General features: G+C 46.0%; 1 protein-coding gene across 4 annotated transcripts in view; it reads left to right on the forward strand.

Annotated features, from left to right (window-relative positions):
- NCAPG2 (non-SMC condensin II complex subunit G2) overlaps positions 1-20477 on the forward strand; it is a 116491-nt gene that overhangs the window by 77292 nt on the left and 18722 nt on the right. For all 4 annotated transcript variants that reach the window (XM_073334541.1, XM_073334542.1, XM_073334543.1 and 1 more), the window contains 6 exons: positions 1132-1202; positions 1464-1617; positions 1775-1948; positions 2697-2813; positions 2897-3043; positions 11895-11994. In XM_073334541.1, the coding sequence (XP_073190642.1) occupies positions 1132-1202; positions 1464-1617; positions 1775-1948; positions 2697-2813; positions 2897-3043; positions 11895-11994 (763 nt within the window). The remainder of the gene's footprint in view (positions 1-1131; positions 1203-1463; positions 1618-1774; positions 1949-2696; positions 2814-2896; positions 3044-11894; positions 11995-20477) is intronic.

Genomic DNA, 20477 nt, shown 5'->3' on the forward strand with positions numbered 1-20477 from the left:
GCCAAACTCGGACAAGCTTTTCAGCTTTGGCAGTCTCTTTGACCTAGTTGTTGACATGCTTTCTGGCATTGATGAAGCAGCATGGATCTGAAAAGCGGTCTGAACAGAGTCTTAGTTTCAAGAAGAACAGGAACTCAGGCAAGAGGCTCTCTTCTGCCGGAAAAGCAAAACTGTTCTTTTTCTGTGAATGTTACCATTTTGTTGTTGTTTTTTAAAAAGAGGGAGACACTCTCACTTGTTATCCAGATGGGACTAAACTTGTACATAAATTTTTTATGTTGTATTTCATGGAGCTAAGTCCAGAGGAGACACTACCTCTTCAAACACAATTTAAACAGAGAAGATTTTGGCATAAAACTGGTAAGATCTTGAAAGTGTCTCTGCCTGGTTTTCAGATGCATGCCGCTAGATCCAAAGTAACCTCGAAGTCACTTTTTTTTTTATATATTTCAGTGACACCTAGGGGCTCCAATGAGTGCCCTGTTGTGCTAGGTGCTGCACAAACCTATCTAAACAAGGATATTGAAGGCTGCTACTTGATGTTTAATCCCTACATTTAGGCAGCATTACCATTGGCTTTGAATCCAGGTCCCATGCCTAATTTTGGAAAGTAATCGCACAGTCATTTAACTAGTTCTCAGACCCACCTCTTTGAGGGATGACTGATAGTTAATCTTCCAACATTAGGGATCTGTGGTGAAAATGGTTAGAGAACAAAGATTATCTAGTACGAATAAATTGCCACTATAAAGCTACACTCCTCACCCTGTGTATACCCATTTCTTTGGATTCTATTTCTAATACATTGTTTAAATGGAAAGGAATTGGATGGAGTCATGGCCATGCATCTTCATATAAACTTAAAGTAAATGTTTTCTTCTGGTAGCAGAGCATGTATATGGCCACCAGGAGCACATGCACTCCCAAGTATATGAATCTGACAATCCACTCTAAGTATTTCTTTTCAATGCTGTTTCTGGTGATTCTTTAATGGGTATGAAAATTCTGCAGTGACAGAATCCACTCCTCGAAAAAAGGTGCTTAGATTCTTGTTGTCTTCTGCAACTATTAGTCAGATGGGTTCAGTCTTTTTTTTTATAATTTTGGTTATTTTGTTTTTTTTAATCCTAGGATGATCGTTGCATGATTCCATTAGTTATTCTGGCATCTTTTATGCCAGCTTCTGCTATTCCTACATTCAGGTACTATTTCCTTAATGTCAAAATTGAGGTGGGGGTGCTCTGTTGTTCGACTTTAATTTTATGTTTTTATTTGGTATACATTAAAATACCCTTAATGAAGAACATATCAATTCAGGACAATTGATAACTTAGTAAAATCTGTAGGGCCAATAGGCCTATAACTGTTTTGTTAATATTTCAGATATCATATCAGTTCATTTTGTCTGCGTCATTGCTGTGCTAATGAATAAAAACAGCTGCTATATCTGAAATTGTTTTCAGCTGTGGTGTGATCTCTAAATTGAGGAATCTTGAGAAGGGAGCTGATGAAAATAAATACTCCACCCTGATAGACTGCTTGTGTCGCTGGGGACAAGTGGGACACATTATGGAGTTAATCTGTGATTGGATGTCCAGTGAGATGACGCCAAGAAAGGTTTGCCAAGAAAACATTGAATTCTACCTCTATGTTGCATTATATAATCTGGTTCTATTTGTCCTTTATAGTAATTACTTATCCTCCAGATTAAAGTTTATTGTAGTATCCTTTGTATCTCATTGATTAATGGGCTTCTTCTCTCCTCCACATTTAGAGCAATACAGCATCTGAGCGGCGAGTACGTATCCAAGTAACACATGAGTCAAAACCAGAATTAGCGCTTGATTATCTAGAATATTTATTAACTCATTCCATGAATCGGGATTGCCTGCTATCTGTCCCCAGAAAGAAATTGAATCAGCTTTTGAAAGTACTTGGAGCTGCAAAGGTAATATTTGCAGAATATTGAATGTAAAGCACTATTTAATGTGACACAGTACCACTACTGAAATTTAGATTTAACATTTTTTCTTCAAAAGTCTCAGTAAGATCCACCACCCCTCCATCCTTTGGATCTTCTGCCATCACACTCATGATATGAACTGATGAAATACTTTGATGAAAAGAGTGATCAAAAAGCTATCCATAGTGTTTAATGGTCTCTTCCTTTCTGAAAGTGTACTGCCTGAACTTGACCAAGCTGTCTTCTGCATATTTGATGCTTTAACAGTTGTGACTAACAATCTGAGGTTAGCTGTACCTCTTTATCTGTAGCAAATGTAACTATTGTAATTTAAAACTTGCATACCTCTGAACTTTGTGAATAACTAGCAGTTTAGATCATGAATAGAAATAAATTATAGGACTGCAAGACTTACTCCAAGATTTTCAAAAATCTCTAGTTTTTTTTTGCAGGTGCCTCAAACTTGTCCAATTTGAGACATGTTAAAGGAGCCTGACTTCCAGAGGATAGGTGCAGAGCATTTTTTTGAAAATCAAGCCCCTTTGAAGTGTAAAGTTTGGCACTCAAAAAACAAAGTGGTCAAAAACACCCCAGTCACTTTCTGAAAATCTTGGCTTTATTGAAAATATATTTGAAGTTGAATTTCAGTCTTTAAGCAAAAGCAAAGTGCAGAACAGGACTTCCTGAAAATATATTTTGTTTTTAAATATAACTATAAGTTATAATATTGCAGGAGATTCTTGGCTCGATTATGAAAGCAACTGGTGCAGGGTCTCATAGCTTCAATCAAGCAACTGCCATAAGAGCCTTCACCCTCTACTGCAGATTAAGTATTCATCTTCAGCACAAGGTATTGTTTTTAAGGAGGTATTCATGAGGGAAAAAGACAATTATCAAGCTCTGTTTTTATTATTGTTTGTTTTTCTTGCACAGTTTTCTTCTGAAGGAAAAGTTTACCTTTCACATTTGAAGGAGACAGGTGCTTGGATAGAAAGTCATGTTCTACCTTCTATTCTAATGCACGAACAGGAGGAGAACGTTCTAGAGCAGTACATTGAAGTTTCTCAGCTAATCATCCAGGTTAGAGGTCTCTTTATAATTACTTCAAATGGAATTGACAGTAGTATCCATTTTTTACAATTGTTTTTAAATGCTTTATTCATATGATTTTTATGGTTTAGGTACAGTAATTGCATCCCACTAGTCCAGTGTCATAGCAGTATTTAAAGTTTGGCGCCTACGCCAACTTCCAAACAGTGTGTACGTCAACCATACACTTGAGAAGGAGAAATCAAATGAATAACTACAAAATGGGAAATAAGTGGGTAGGCAGTAATCCTGCTGAAAGTGATCTGGGGGGTATAGTGGAACACAAATTGAATATGAGTCAGCAATCTGATACAGTTGTGAAAAAGACTAATATTCTGAGGGTTTATTAACATGAGTGTAATTTATTACCACAGGAGGTAATTATCCCTCTTTACTCAGAACTGGGCGAGGCCTCAGCAGGAGTACTGTGTCCAATTCTGGGTGCCTCACTTTAGGAAAGATATGGACAAATTGGAGAAGGTCCAAAGGAGAGCAACAAAAATTATAAAAGATTTTGACAATCTGACCTTTGAGAATAAAAATACTCAGGGGCAGAGGGTAGGGATAGGATACAGAGGGCCCTAGACAAATTAGAGGATTGGGCCAAAAGAAATCTGATGAGGTTCAACAAGGACAAGTGCAGAGTCCTGCACTTAGGACGAAAGAATCCCATGCACCGCTACAGACTAGGGACCGAATGGCTAGGCAGCAGTTCTGCAGAAAAGGACCTAGGGGTCACAGTGGACGAGAAGCTGGATATGAGTTAACAGTGTGCCCTTGTTGCCAAGAAAGCCAATGGCGTTTTGGGATGTATAAGTAGGGGCGTTGCCAGCAGATTGAGGGACGTGATCGTTCCCCTCTATTCGACATTGGTGAGGCCTCATCTGGAGTACTGTGTCCCGTTTTGGGCCCCACACTACAAGAAGGATGTGGAAAAATTGGAAAGAGTCCAGCGGAGGGCAACAAAAATGATTAGGGGACTGGAACACATGACTTATGAGGAGAGGCTGAGGGAACTGGGATTGTTTAGTCTGTGGAAGAGAAGAATGAGGGGGGATTTGATAGCTGCTTTCAACTACCTGAAAGGGAGGTTCCAAAGAGGATGGATCTAGACTGTTCTCAGTGGTAGCAGATGACAGAACAAGGAGTAATGGTTTCAAGTTGCAGTGGGGGAGATTTAGGTTGGATATTAGGAAAGACTTTTTCACTAGGAGGGTGGTGAAACACTGGAATGCATTACCTAGGGAGGTGGTGGAATCTTCTTTCTTAGATATTTTTAAGGTCAGGCTTGACAAAGCCCTGGCTGGGATGATTTAGTTGGGGATTGGTCCTGCTTTGAGCAGGGGGTTGGACTAGATGACCTCCTGAGGTCCCTTCCAACCCTGATATTCTAAGATTCTATGACCTGATAAGTCTTGAAATATGTTACTCCTGGGGGAATTCTGCGCCAAAAATTAAAAATTCTGTGCACAATATTTTAAAGTTCTGCATATTTTATTTGTAAAAAGAGAACAATATAATCACACCAGTTTCAATTATTTTGGTAATTTGTTTCAAAATACCTGTCAATAAGTATGTCTGTAACAATTCAGGCAACGAAAAAGATTCAGGAAATGTTTTTTGACAAATAGATCCCTTACTAGGCATAATATAGAACTCTGAATAATAGTTCATTTAAACTACAATACAGAACCATATTTCCCACACCACTCAGAACCAGCGCAAAGGCTTGGAGAAGTCCAGGGTAACGGAGGAGCTGAGGGAGAGGGAAGTAATTGCTGGGAAGGAGCCTGGGTGTGAACTTGGAGGGTTGTTGGGTGTGAGTTGGAGAAAAATGGAAGGGTTTTTTGGGGCGGTGGGGTAGGGAGGGATTGTTAGGGAGCCTCCCTCACGCCGACCTTGGCTGACCCCTAGCCTCTCCCATTCAGTTAGGCACATCTGCTCCTGTCTCCATGTGTCCCTCCACCCCCCCCCAATCATCGTGTCCTCGCATCCCCCACTCAGCCACCTCTCCTCCCCCATCCCCATGTGTTCCTGCACCCCCCTCTCCCATTCCAGCACCATGCTCCATGTGCCTGTGTGCCCCCACTCAGCCACCCCTCTTCCCCCATGTGGCCCTGCACCTCCTCCCCCATCCCCATTTGTCCCTGTGCACCCACTCAGCCACTGCCCTTCCCCCATCCTCATGTGGTGCTGCACCACCTTCTCCCTGTTCCCATGTGGCCATGTGCCTTCACTCCCATTCAGCCCCAGTCCCAGTCTGTCCTCCCCCAATAGCCCTTAAGAATGGGATCCCCCAGCAGTCCCATGTGACTTACACTGTCTGTTCCCTCATATCCCCTGTCTCCTGACCAGGCCTCACCGGCAGGGTGCTGTCTTCTCTTCCCTATCGGCAGTTGGGGCTGGCCCAGGAGAGGCTGCTCTGTTCTAGCGCTACAGTGGCCCCTGATGGGCAAAAAGCGTAACTGCAGCAACTTTCCAGAAGAAATTACTTTCTGCAAAAAGTTTTTCGCTCGGCACGTGAATTCTGGGCGTGTGCAGTAGCCCAGAATTCCCACAGGAGGAAATATGTTAGGGTCTTTTATAAAGAGGACTCTGAACAGTTGTTTTCCATGTCCTCTGAAGGTATGACAAGTATTAATATGCTTAATCGGTGGCAAGGGAGATCTAGGTTAGATATTTGGAAAAGCTTTCTAACTATAAGGGTAGTTAAGTTCTGCAACAGGTTTGCAAGGGAGGTTGAGGAATCCCCATCACTAGGGACTGTAAGAACAAGTTAGATATGCACCCGTTGTGGATGGTCTAGGTATGCTTGGTCCTGCTTTAGCACGGATGTACTAGATGAACTCTCAAGGTCCCTTCTAGACTTACATTTCTATGATTCTATAACCCTTTACCTGGCTATGGAGTTGTGTGCCCTATATAGCTGAGAGGGAGGATTGGGTTCATGAAAATTTCATGCTTTATTTGTTGGATTTTCTGTGGCACTCATCACCAAAATATCTGTGCACCTCATAATAACCTTATGAGGTAGGGAAGTATTGCAAAACCCAGATCTCATACATCTCAGTCCAGTGCTGTAGCTGCTTGAATGATGGGTACTTTATTATGTCATACCCTGTTTTAATTATTTTATAGCTTTTTTTTTTTAAACTGCATTCCCTTGTTTAAATGCAGCAGCATCATACTGTCAAGCACAACAACTGTGAAGGAATATACATATTAGGTATGTGGCCCCCATTACTACAGTACCTGAGCACCTCACCATCTTTAATGTATTTATCCTCACAGTACCCCTATGAGGAAGTGTGACAGATTTGCTCACTTTCCTAGAGGAAGTCTGTGAAAGAGAAAGGATTTGAACTTAGGTCTCCAAAGTCTCAGGCTAATGTGCTAACCACTGAACCATCCTTCCTCTAAATCTCTGTTTCACCATCTATTAAATGGGATAATTTTTGTAAAGGAATATATTCATTCATGTTTGTATGGAAAAAATTATATAAAAAAGCCAAGTGGTAAACAGTATACCTACAAAGATGTTGATGACTGCTAGTGGGAGAATACTGTGAAAAGGATTTTTATTCTATTTTTATTTTATTTATTTAATAAGAATGTTCCAGAGCACAAGAATTTGGTCAAGGATTTTAAATATCATTCTTCTTCAAGTGATAGCACATGTCCATTCCACTTCATATGTGTGCACCGAATGCACTATTGTTGGAGATTTTTTCCTCAGCAGTACCTATCCAGGCAGCAAATGCGCCTTCTGTCTCCTCATGCTGGCTGTGTGATGGTATAAAGGGCAGAGCTGCCCCTGACCCTCCTCAGTTCCTTCTTACTGCCCCTGACAGCTATTGGAGTGTTCTTCCTTGCTAATGCAAGTTTTTCCTTATTCTTAGCATTGTATATAGTTGGTACCAGTGATTCAATAATCTTCATGACCCGTACTAATAGTCACTTGTTAGGATTTGCCAGCTACTGGAATTCAGCACCCAGTACCGTGGGCACCTCCAGATACTGTAGTACCTCCTTGTTCAGTGCCATCAAGAGGTAAATGACCATGATTTCACCAGTGCTGTTTTCTCCAGACTTCTGGCACTGACAAGAACCACACCTCCTTGGTCAGATGATTCTGGTTCATTGTCAGAATCAGAAGTGGGCTCTTATGTCATGGCTTTGTCACGTTAACCGTCACTCTTCTCTGAGGAGTTTCCACCCTGATATCCAGTGGAAGCTCCCCATTCACCAGCTGGTAGAGACCTTTGGTCAGGAAGAAATTGTGGCCCGGGACCCTATCAGTGGCCGTATTGGAACCCTTGCAGGTTTTCTCCTGCCTCCAGATCACCTTTGCATCCTCTCCTCTCTATGTTCTCCAGTAGGTGTCACGATGCTACTGCAAGAAGCTGTTCCCAGTACTGGGCTCAGTGCCAAAGAGGAGTAATCTGCTCAGATGAATCCCCCCTTGCAAGAATTGGAGGAGATTGCACCTCAGCCAGCCTTGGCTTTCTCCTTCTCATCGCCAGATGATGTAGTTGTGTTGGAGGGCTCCTTACCTCCACTGGATGATTCTAGAGTCCACCAGGACCTTCTACAGAATGTGGCTTCTGCCACAGATATTCAGGTGGAAGTGGATCAAGAGGTCTCACAGATAAGTTATTAATTTGGGATCTGTGGGACCTTCTCAAGTGGTGCTCCCAACAAATCAGTCTATTCTGGAGCCTACTAAAGTTCTGTGGCAAATTTCTTCCCTACTACCTATACTGAAAAGAATTGAGTGGAGATATTATGTTCCTTTGCAGGGGTTTTAATGTTTTTACGCCTCTCCCCACCCCCTTGCTCTCAGGACCTTTGGCGGGCTCAGTTAACAATGAGGGAGAGTGCAGGGTCAGCAAGCACCTACCTCAAAATCAAAGGATGTGAAGAAGCTTGTTCTTTTTTGGAAGGAACTTTATTCAGCAGCTGGACTACAGCTCCGGATCACTAATCAACAAGCTTAGCTGGGGTGTTCTGCTTTTTTCCCTCTGGGACAATGTTTTAAACTTTATGAACAAGTTGCCAGAGGAGGCAAGACAAATTTTCTGGCTTTGGTGGACGAGAGGAAAATGGTGAGCATGACCTCGCTTCAGGCAACATTAGTTCTTCTTTGAGTAGTGTCCCTGTGAGTGCTCCAGTTTTAGGTGGCAGTGTGTCCTGGCGTTATCGATCGGAGATTTATGGTAGCAGTGTCTACGTGGGTTGTGCGTGCGCAGTAGGTATCTCGTGGTGCCATTGGTGCTGTGTGTGGCATGCACACGACCCGAGCCCTCCAGTTCCTTCTCAACCATTCTCGGCCGAAGACGGAACGACGGGGCAGTGTTAGCACTTCTCCCTAAAACCATTAAGAAATAGCTTTTAGATAAGTTGTTATAGAGTTAGTTAGTGTCAGTGTTAGGGGGGGGAAAAAAAAGTCTTGTTAGTTCGTTAGACAAACCCTCCCTGAAGGGACGGTTACTAGTTAAAATGCCTGGGTCTCCAGCCTTCAAATGATGTGGCTTCTGCCGTGATGCCATGCCCATTTCAGACGGACACTTTTTATGCATACGCTGCCTGGGTGAGGGGCATATTCCCCAGAAATGCCCCCACTGCAGCAACCTGAAAGCTGGAGCCCAATGGGACAGGGATCTCCGGCTTAAAATGATCTTAATGGAGAAGTCCCTCCAGCCTGAGGCAGACAAGCAAACAGCCTCTCCAGGCAAACCTCAGCTACTACACAGAGTAGTGGTAAAAATCAAGCAGGCTCAATCTCAAGTGATACTTGTAGCACCAGTGTGGCCTTGCCAACATTTATTCTGCTGAACCTCTCAACCAGGGATCAGTTGACATTGCTAGTGGACCCAGATCTCACAGGACCTGTTACCTGCACAATCTAGGGCACCCCACCTTCACCCTACCGTGGGCTCAAGGAGTAACCCAGTTAATTTAGCCACCCCACCCTTTCCTGTCCTAGGTTCAGGGGACAAGGGCGTATGTGGGTTTGTGGGACCTTTTACCAGTGAAAGAGCCTTGCACAGTAATATCATAGATCAATTATTAATAAATATAGGTTAACAGAATACACATGCGAAGCATATAATGCTCAACACTCCCAACAAGGCTGTCAAATTTTTCTTGATGGCCAGTCAGGATCAGGTCATCTGGGGCTCCAGCTTCTGAATGGTGTGGTCAGCAGGGTGTGATGGTTTTGGAAGCTCTGACCTTGGGCTATGTTCTGGAGTTCGGTTCCAAATAACTTCCCGTTGGCCCCGAGTTTATATAGTTAAAACTTGGGTCCTACTTAGCAATCCCTTAACCAATCATTTTAAACTGAAGTACTACAAAACAATATTTTTCACCAATCCTAGCCTACTACCTAAAAGTTCATTTGTTTCTGTCAAAATGTAAATTAAAGAACACACAGTGATAACTATAGGTAAACAAATGGAAGTATTACAAATTTAAAAACAGACAAAAGCAATAAATTGTATCTTTTCAACTGAAACTGCTGATAAGTGGTGTTGCCAGGTAGTATCATCTTGCAAAGTTTTCTTTACACACCTTAAGATTTGTCTGTCTGGTCACAATTTGTGCTATTAGGACAGAAATGCTTCATAAAAACCCAATATTATATTATTTTGGTTCAGTTTAGATGGGATGTGACTCCCAGCTTCTTAGCTCATAGCTGCTGCTGTCCTACTATAGCAGCTGCTGCTTACTGCAGAAGAGCCTTGGCCTACAGAACATGGTCACCATAACTGGGAGGCCCTTCACCTCACAGTCTAGATGATCTATGGTTAACACCTCAGGAGGAAATATGTTCAAAGGAGGTACAAAACGTCCTCTTAAATAATAGAAAATATTCTAATAGGTATACTTGCCTGGTCAAGTGGAAGAGATTCTCCGTCTCATCCCAGCAGAAAGGCATTCACCCAATCCGAGCTCCGATACAACATGTGCTAGACTATTTGTTATAAATGAAACAGCAAGGCCTTGTCATTAGTTCTACTAAGGTTCACCTAGCAGCTATCTTGACTTTTCACCCTCCAGTTGATCAGTCACTTTTCTCCAGTCCCATGTTGCTCAGGTTTTTGAAGGGTTTGAACAGGTTATATCTCCAAGTAGAGAGGCTCCTATTCCCCCTAGCGTTTTGAAACAGGTTTTAACAAAACTAATGGGTCCATCCTTTGAACCGCTGGCTACCTGTTCATTGCTCTAAGTCTCACTGAAAGTAGCATTTTTGATGGTAGTCACCTCAGCCAGGAGAGTGGGTGAATTAAGGGTTCTGGTGTCTGACCCTCTGTATACATCAATCAGGCAATATATTTACTAAATTCACCAACATGATCACAAGGGGGAGTGTGTTAGTGTTTTACTTGGACAGAACTAAACTGTTAGATCATCCTCGCAGTTGTTTGTGGGAATTGCAAACAGAATGAAGGGCTTTCTCATTTGTTCTCAAAGAATCTTGTCCTGGATTCCTTCCTGTATCCATTTGTGCTATGTCATGGTTACTGTAACTCCACCGAATAGGATGATAGCACATTCAACCCCATCGCAGGCAGCCTCTGCAGCCTTTTTAGCCCATGTGCCTATTCTGGATGTTTGACGAGCTGCAGTTTGGTCTACAGTACATACATTTGCCCCTCATGCTATCTCCCAACGGTCTACAAATGATGCCAGATTTGGATTGTGTGGTCCTTCAATTGTTATTCAGGTAGACTCTAATCCGACCTCCAGATCAAACTGCTTGTGAATCACCTGACATGGAATGGACATGCTATCACTCGAAGAAATGGTTACTAACTTGTTCTGTAACTGTCCTTCGAGTTGTTTCGCACATGTCCATTCCATGACCCACCCTCCTTCCCCTCTATATTGGAGTCCGTCGAGTAAGAAGGAACTGGGGGATCAGGGAAAAATCTCTGAGAACAGTGCACTGGGTGCGCGCACATCTGAAGTGGACTGGACATGTGCAACACAACTTTAAGAATAACAGATACAGAACAGGCTAGTAACCTTTTGTCTCATAATAGGGGTTTTAAAAAAGTGAAATTACCAATGGATCAAATTGGTCATGATTTCGGGTATCCCAAATTTATCCATTCCATAATACAAAATTACATCTTCACCTTCTGAGAGCACCACGGTGTGCCTAAGCAAAATTAGTAAGTGGATGCAGGCTTTGTTACTCTTCTGAAATATTATGGGATATTCTCCTAGTGAAAATGCTGACAGATAGAGGAATAGTGGGGTTTTTTAATATAAATCTGTTTCTGGACTATGAGAGAGACAAAAGAAAGACTTGGGAAATACATACATTTTGTGCTACTGTAAAACTTTAACAGTCTTTAGCTTCTGTTTTAGTGCTCTTGCTCTCTCTAATTATTAGATGTTAACTTCCGCTCCTATATATGCTCTCACACCAAAAAGTTACAATACTGTAATGTTATATTACATTTTTTCTTTGTATTTACTCAGGGCAGGTCTACACTTAAAATGCTTCTTCCATCAGCATAGTTAATCCACCTCCATGAGAGCTGTTAGCTATGTTAACAGGAGAAGACCTCCTGTCAACATAGTGCTCTCAACACGGAGTTACGTTGGCATAACTGCATTGGTCGGGGTGTGGATTTTTCACACCCTTGAGCAACATGGTTATACCGATGTAAGTTTATAGTGTAGACTGGCCTCAGTCTGAAAAATATTAAATACAAATGTTTTTTAAAATTCCCAACTTGATTTGCTGTTTTTATTATTTTTAGCTAATACTAAAATATTTCTCTTAAATATAATCTAGGGTTGATGCATTTTTCCTTCTCTTGTCTAGGCATATCTGACAGTGTGTAAGGATGCTATAATGGTTGGCCTTGGAGATTCAGAGTTTCAAGCACACCTTTTAGATGTTACTCTTTCAATTATGCAAACAGGTACACTCTAATAACAATGTTTGTAGTAATCGCTTCTTCCTCTATGCTGCTGTAAGGGGTGTTTTTTCTCATATACTCTCTTCCTCTCCCAGAGACTCCTGGTTGCTTTAAGGAGAAGAGTTAGGGAATACATTTCTGCTACATTAGCATAGCCTCTGGCTCTGCTTTGGATCTTCTTCCCCCATGAACAAACTCCAATGTGTGCCTCTGCTGATGTTCGTAGCTTCTGCTAGCAGCAATAGTGTGAATCAATGTGACATGATTCTCGAGTTTCTTCTTTGAGTGCTTGCTCATGTCAATTCCATTCTAGGTATGTGCACCCACACATCCACAGTTGTCGGAGACTTTTTGTTTCAGCAGTATCCATTGGGCCGGCTGTGGTGCCCTCTGGAGTGCCACGCTTATGCGGCAGTATATCAGGTGCCGGCGGCCCTACGCCCTCTCAGTTCCTTCTTACACAATGTGACGGTTGTTTGGAGCGCCTGGTCTTGCTTAGCAAGAGTATTAGCAGTTCTTCACTGTTCAGATCATTCTCCTTTGTTATTGAGTCAGCGATGAGTTAGCTGTTAAGTGTTTCTGTAGTAGTTTAGTAGTTAGTCTTGGATGGGAGTTTGTCCTGGAGCAGGGCATGCCCCGCTCCCCATGAGCTTCAAGCCGTGTTCTGAGTGCAGCTGGTCAATGCCCATCAGCAACTCTCATGAGAGTTGTCTGAAGTGCCTGGGGGAGTCCCATAGAAAAGACAAGTACTGGAGCTTCAAAAACTTTAATTCCCAAATTCAAAAAGAGCGGGACATTCAATTAGGGGCCCTCCTCATGGAGGCTGCTCTGTGCTCGGCATCAGAGCCCCCACACTCGGACTCGGACTCCACGCCCAGTACTTCAGCGTTAGCACACAGTGCGCCGCCAGCACCGGGATCTGCCCAGCACCATTCCCCCTCACCGGTACCAAAGAAGCAGTCAAAGTCGTCTGGTCGGCAGGCACCACACAAGAGAACTTTGGGCAAAGGACCCGAGTTAGGTCTTGTGCCCGCAACAGAGGCTCTGGGGGTACCGCTGTGGTCAGACCCCGTAGCCGAGCCTGAGACGGGCACGGTAGCCAAAGAATAGTTAGGCTGACCAGCACCGCAGATGCCTGACCGCATGGTAGATCCCACCAAGACACCAGCTCAGATGACCACTCCAGTGATGGGACCGCCCCTAAAGGCAGTGGAACGCCCCCAGACCGCAGGCGTTGTTCCCCTTCGCCATGGCCGAGGACCCCAGTGCCGCAACCCCGGTTTCCAGCCAGAAGGTGCAGATCTCTGACACCACGGTCTCTGCCTACAAGACATGGAACTCAAGAATCGCGATGTTGATCCCCATACTTCTGGTACTGACGGTCTTCCTGCCAGAGATTGCCATGGCACTGGTCGCCTCACAGATCTCCCAGTCATCGGTCCCCATCAACACAAGACCATTCCTCGTTGCGGCACTATTCACCGGGCCCCCAGTACTGTTCTTTGGACAAGCACCGGCCCTCGTCTTCCCCATACCGGTCGCCAACAAGTCAGTCCACAGACTCGGGTTTCCACAGCCCCGCCCTGGTCACCAGAAGGGAAGTGGTCCGGGTCAGAGGGACAGTTCAACCTTTCCCCTGTACGGGGCAAATTGTCTCCCAGCTAGGAGCCTGCTAAGTAACCTGCGGCACCAGCATGGGCTCAAGGGCAATGGCCTGCCCAGTGGCAGTACTGGAACCCGTTTGGGGTTCCTGTTATGCCAGCTTCCTGCTCCCACTGCTCCTCCCAGGCTACATCAGACAAGCTGCCTCTGACACATCCAGCACCAGTGTTGGAACAAGGGGCCAAATCCGAAGCGGTGACTCTGCGGAAGGCCCCGGCAGCCGCAGAGCAGTCTCCGACGCAGCAAGAGGACACCCCCCAACCTCCGGCGGTGCAGTCATCCTCCTCATCCCTGGACGAGGCAGTGGCAGGGCCCTCACAAACCTGTAGGCCCCTTCTCCCCCCATTACTTAAGGGAGCACCAAGCCCTACTTAAAAGGGTGGCAGCCAACCTGAACTTGGAGGTCGAGGAGCTAGCTGAGGCGCCCAATGACCTCTTCAATGTCATTCCCTCCTCTACCCCAACCCGGTTCTCATTGCCTGTTCACCCAGGGTCCTAAAGATTGCCAAGTTGGTGTGGCAGACTTCATCTTTCATTCCGCCCACATCCAAGAAGGCGGAAAAGAAGTACTATGTCCCCACTAAGGGGTTTGAATTCCTATACACGCACCCTCCTGTGGGGTCCCTGATTGTGTCCACTGTCAATGAAAGGGCCAGGCAGGGCCAGGCAAGTGGCACCCCCAAAAATAAAGATGCCAAAAGACTGGACTTATTTCGCAGAAAAATGTATTCAACAGCAAGCTCCAGTTTAGGGTCTCTAACCATCAGGCCCTACTTGGCAGATATAATTTTAACCTGTGGTACTCTGGCAGCAAGTTCAAAGAGAGCCTCCCACAGGATCACGCGCAAAAATTGGCCACTCTGATAGAAGAGGGCAAGGCGGTAGCCAAGAGTGTCCTCCAGATGGCCTGGGATGCCATGGACTTGCATCCAGGGTGGTTGCCTCTGCAATAGCCATGAGGCGTAGATCCTGGTTACGGACCTCCGGGCTGGCCCAAGAGATGCAGCCAACCCTTCAGGACCTCCCTTTCAAGGGAACTGGGCTCTTCTCGGAGCTAACTGGTGCTAGTATCCATGGCCTTAAAGACTCCCAGGCCACCTTCCACTCTTTGGGCCTGCATACTCCCCAGCAGGCCAGAAAGCCATTGTCAAGGTCTTGGGGTACCCCTCGATCCGGCTTCTACAAAAAGAAGGACAAAGACAGGGGCTTTAAGTGACGCCACCAGTCGTTGTCTCGTCCACCTGCCCAGCCTGGTCCTTCCAAGGACCAAGGCAGCCAAAAGCAGTCAGTTTGAGTGTGCGCCCAAGGATGACTCCACAGTCGCTGCACTGGATCTGTTCCCTGACTTCGTCAACCACTTCCACCCGTCCAGTCGGCCTGGTCCGACATCACCTCAGACCACTGTGTGCTCGACAGTCTCATCGGGCTATAACATGCAGTTTGTAGCCGACCAACTTTTCCATCCCCCTTCCCTATACCTCTTCAGGGATCCTTCTCAGAACCAACTCCTTGTTCAGGAGGTCAGAAACCTCCTGCGCCTTCGGGCAATGGAAGAGGTTTTGCAAGATGTGGAGGGAAGAGGATTTTACTCTCACTACTTCCTCATTCCGAAGACAAAAGGGAGCCTCAGACCTATTCTAGACCTGCGTCGCCTCAACAAGTCTTTCAAAAAGTTCAAGTTTTGTATGTTCTCCCTGGCCTCCATCATCCCGTCCCTGGACCTGGGAGACTGGTACGCTGCCCTCACTTTAAAGGACGCGTACTTCCATATTCCCAGGTCACTGGCGTTTCCTCCATTTCACATTGGGCCAGCGCCATTTCCAGTTCACGGCGAAGCCCTTTGGTCTCTTGTCAGCTCCGAGTGTGTTCACCAAGTGTATAGCGCCAGTGTCCGCTCACCTGCAATGTTGGGGGGTCCAAATCTACCTATACCTCGATGACTAGCTGATAAGGGGCTGGTCCTCGTATCAGGTGTAGAGGCATCTCGATCTGTTCCACCTGCCATGACCAGGGCCAAATAATAAACGACAGAAAGTCAACCCTCACCCCAGTGCAATGTATAGAATTCATTGGGGCGGTACTCAACTCCATTTGAGCCAGAGCCTTTCTCCCCAGGACTTGGTTCCAGGCCATAGTTGACCTCATCTTGTCTCTGTGTGCCCATACACTCGCCACCGCCCACACATGCCTTAGACTGTTAGGTCACATGGCAGCATGCACTTACGTGGTCTGGCACGTGCAACTCCGCCTCCAGCCGCTACAGGCGTCGGTCTATGTCCCCAACTGGCACAGTACGGACTGGGTGATCAGAATTCCGGACAGAGTACTGTCTTCCCTTACCTGGTGGAGAGATCCTACATCTGTGCTGGAGGGAGGCCCCTTCGCAGCCCCAGTCTTGTCAGTGACTCTTGTCTCCGACAGTTTGGACAAGGGTTGGGGAGCCCACCTGGGCAATCTCAGTACTCAAGGCTGTTGGTCCAGTCACGATCAGTCCCTGCACATCAATGTCAGGAAACTCAGGGCTGTTGGACTCTCATACAAGGCAGAGTGATTCAGGTCCTAATGGACAACAGGGCCACCATCTTCTATATCAACGGACAAGGGGGAGCCAGGTCATCTGCCCTCTGCCAGGAAGCACTCCGGTTCTGGGATTTCTGTCTGCAGCAATCCATCTGGTCGCTCATCTCCCATGGGCCAGGAACGCTTGGGCAGGATATTCTCGTCTTGCCATGAGTGATCCCTTCACCCGGAGGTGATCAGTTCTATCTTCCAAGGGGTAGGGAACTCCCCAGGTGGACCGATTCGCATCCAGGCAGAACAGAAAATGCCACGTCTTCTACTCATTCCAGAGCAGGGACAGGGAATCACTGTCGGACGCCTCCTGCTTCCATGGTCTGATCCTGCTCTGATGTACGCCTTCCCTCTGGTGCCATTGCTGCCCAGAGTCATCATGAAGATCAAGCAGGACACTGCGAAGGTCAACCTCACAGTGCTGGCATGGCTGCGCCAACACTGGTTCAGCACTCTGCTGGACCTCTCGGTGGCGACCCCGTTCCGGATGCCGCTCAGGGTAGACCTGTTGTCCCAGAACCACAGCAGTCTCCTGCACCCCAACCTGGTGGCACTATATCTGAAGTCTTGGTTGCTGTGTGGCAAAACGCACAAGAAAACACTAGTGCTTGTCCGAGGTCCAGCGAGTCCTGTTGGTCAGTAGAAAGCCCTCCATCAGCACGACCTACCTGGCCGAATGGAAGTGATTCACCTGCTGGATGGCGAATAAGGGGGTCTGATCCGAGTGAGCCCAGTTGCAGCTCATTCTAGACTACCTACTGCACCTCAAGCTTTAGGGCTTGTCGCTTTCATCCATCAAAGTCCATCTAATGTCCATCTCAGCCTTCCACCCACCGTTCGAAGGCAGGTTGGTTTTCTCTCAGGATATCACGCCAGATTCTTTAAGGGCCTGGAGCATCTCTACCCACACGTTAGGGATCCTGTTCCTCCTTGGGACTTGAATCTGGTGCTGTCACGGCTCACGGATCCCCCCTTCGAGCCTCTGGCTTCCTGCTCTTTCCTGATCCTCTCCTGGAAGGTTGTGTTCCTGGTCACGGTGACTTCAGCCCGCCGGGTATCCAAGATTTGGGTGCTCACCTCGGAACTGCCTTACACAGTCTTCTACAAGAACAAGGCTAACACCTTCCTTTTTAAAGGTAGTCTCTCGGTTTCATTCGAGCCAAAATATTTACTTGCCAGTCTTCTTTCCGAAGCCACATAAGTTGGAGAAGGAGCGCAGGCTATATGCCCTGGACATCAGGAGGTCTCTGGCCTTCTACATTGACAGGACCAAGCCATTCCATAAGTTGACACAATTATTTGTCGCTGTGGCAGACAGGATGAAAGTTCATCCTGTTTCTGCTCAGAGAATTTCCTCCTGGATCACTGCCTGCTTTCACTTTTGCTATGATCAAGCAAAGGGGCCACCCCTGGCAATCGTGTTTTTATCTGGCTGGTGAATCTTGCCCATATGCTCAGGGTTTAGCTGATTGCCATATTTGGGATCAGGAAGGAATTTTCCTCCAGGGCAGATTGGAAGAGGCCCTGGAGGTTTTTCGCCTTCCTCTGTAGCACGGGTCACGGGTCACTTGCTTGAAGATTCTCTGCTCCTTGAAGTCTTTAAACCACAATTTGAGGACTTCAGTAGCTCAGACATAGGTGAGAGGTTTTTCGCAGGAGTGGGTGGGATTCTGTGGCCTGTGTTGTGCACCAACCAGGGCGCAGGCCTCTTCGGCAGCCTTTTTGGCCCAAGTGTCTATTCAGGACATCTGGAGGGCAGCCACCTGGTCGTTGGTCCTTACCTTCACGTCCCACTATGCATTTACCCAGCAGGCCCAGGACGATGCTGGCTTTGGTAGAGCAGTACTGCAAGCCGCCAAGCGGTGAACTCTGAGTCCACCTCCATAGATACTGCTTGTGAGACACCTAGAATGGAATCGACATGAGCAAGCAGTCGAAGAAGAAGAAGAAGAAAAGGTTACCTGCCTTTCATAACTGTTGTTCTTCAAGATGTGTTGCTCATGTCCATTCCGTTACTCGCCCTCCTACCCTTCTGTCGGAGTTGCTGGCAAGAAGGAACCGAGAGGGCTATAGGGCCGGTGGCGGCTGATATACTGCCGCATGAACGCAGCACTCTAGAGAGTGCCACAGCTGGCCCTATGGATACTGCTAAGGCAAAAGTCTCTGACAACTGTGCACATGGGCACGCACACACCTAGAATGGAATGGACATGAGCAACACATCTCGAAGAACAGCAGTTACGAAATGTAGGTAACAGTTTTTTCTCTGTTGTTCACAGGTTTCTGAATGGCAGCAGTGATTTTTACTTATTTACACTGCCACTACAGCTGGATCAAACTGTCATTGGAGTTGTCTCTCTCTAGGCTCCAGGAGACAACTCTGTCATATCTAGTATTCAGTTTGCATTTGGAGTTATCTCCATAATAAGGACTAAGTGAAAGCTTAATTTCTGAAGAAACTTATAGGCTAGGCCCCAATATTCATAACTGAAAACTTCCCACTGAGTAGTGGAGAAGTGGATTTTTCAGGCTGTGTGTAATGTTTCCAGCCCCTCTCACATATAATATAGAAATAAATATTACTCTGCTGTGTTGGAAATGCAGCAGAGTTGTGCTTGGTGTACTAAAAAATGGAAAATGAGACTAACTGAAGTGACCAGGCTAATATTCCTGACACAACTCAGTAAACTAACTAGTCTCTTAGATTTCTTCAATCATACAGAATTTTGTGTGAACTCCCACTTAAATAGAGGAGGGAAGTGACTTAGTCTGCTATCTCTGTCTTGATCTTTCCTTTGGATGTTTTGAAATGGTTAATACAACTTTTTACAATATGTAGAGTGAATTTTACAAACGTTGTTATAAAACAAAAAACAGAGTCCCTAAAGTCCCAAGAACTCCTCTGAAACACACTTTCTTTCTGTCTACTACATAGTTTCCTGTATTAAAATAAATTTGTTAATTCAACTTCAATTCTTCATGAAAGCAAAGTAGCAGCTCTCAATGTGCAAAAGAGCTATTTTACAGGGCGTGAAAGGGAACAAGTCCATAGGCACGTTTATTTGAAAACAATTGAACTTTTTCATGTCTGGATCCCGTGTTCCTGCATGGCTTTGCAATTTAGCTGTTACAGTAACTGCTCACTTACGGTCTTCAGGGTTAACGTTGTTTCGTTGCTGATCAGTTAGGGAACATGCTCGTTTAAAGGTGCACAATGCTCCCTTATAACATTGTTTGGCAGCCGCCTGCTTTGTCCACTGCTTGCAGGAAGAGCAGCCCGTTGTAGCTAGTTGGTCGGGGCTTGGAACCAGGATGGACTGGCAGCCCTCCTATCAGCTCCCCGCTCCCCTAAGTTCCCTGTGCAACAGCCGCCCAGCAGGCTACTAATTGCCAGCAGTTCAGCTGTCCCTCCCTCCACTGCCATGTGCTGCTCCTGCCCTCTGCCTTGGAGCAGCTCCCCAGAGCCTCCTGCTTGCTGTGTGGGGAGGGGGAAGAGAGGGACTAATGTCAGGGTGTCCCCCCTTGCCCCTACTCCTGCCCCCTGCTTACCCTTTCTCCATATAGAGCAGGGTGGGAACACAACAGGGCTCAGGATGGCGGGAGCTTGCTGTCCGCAGCTGCCGTCTCAACTTCCTGATCTTTTTAAAGGTAATGTACTTAGAGTGGTGTCAGTGTACTTAAAGGGGCAATGCACATCTCCATGTCTCTCTCTCTCTCTCTCTCTCTCTCTCTCTCTCTCTCTCTCTCACACACACATGGTGTGTGTCTCTGTCTGCCATGCTGTTTCCCCTCCCTCCATTTGTGCTGCCTTGTAGAGTATGAGGCTACGTTAACAACATGTTAACCCTTGAGGGCTCAGCCGAATGCTAGTTTATCATTTAGCAGTAGGGCATTCCCTGGGAAATATCCCACCCTCTAAGTTCACCACCTCAACCAAGCTTCACAGTTATCATTGCTGTGTACAGTATTAAATTGTTTGTTTAAAACTTATAGTGTGTGTGTGTGTGTACAAGTTCCTCCTCTGCCTTGGTGGGTCCTGCGCTTATTGGCGGATTTTCTCACCAGCCCTCAGTTTGGCCACTTTCATGACTCAAATCTGCCATTCACTCAGTTAGCCTCATCACTGGCCAGCATGGGGAAAGGAAGAAGAACAATCACCGCAGTCTCTGCTGATCCACCTAGTGGATCAGGGAACAGGCCAGAGACCTTCTCCTCTGGTGGAACCCACAGTCCAGTTCAACTCCTCTGGTATC

The sequence above is a fragment of the Lepidochelys kempii genome, chromosome 2 (genome assembly GCF_965140265.1).
Source record: "Lepidochelys kempii isolate rLepKem1 chromosome 2, rLepKem1.hap2, whole genome shotgun sequence".
In the NCBI taxonomy this organism is placed as follows: domain Eukaryota; kingdom Metazoa; phylum Chordata; order Testudines; family Cheloniidae; genus Lepidochelys; species Lepidochelys kempii.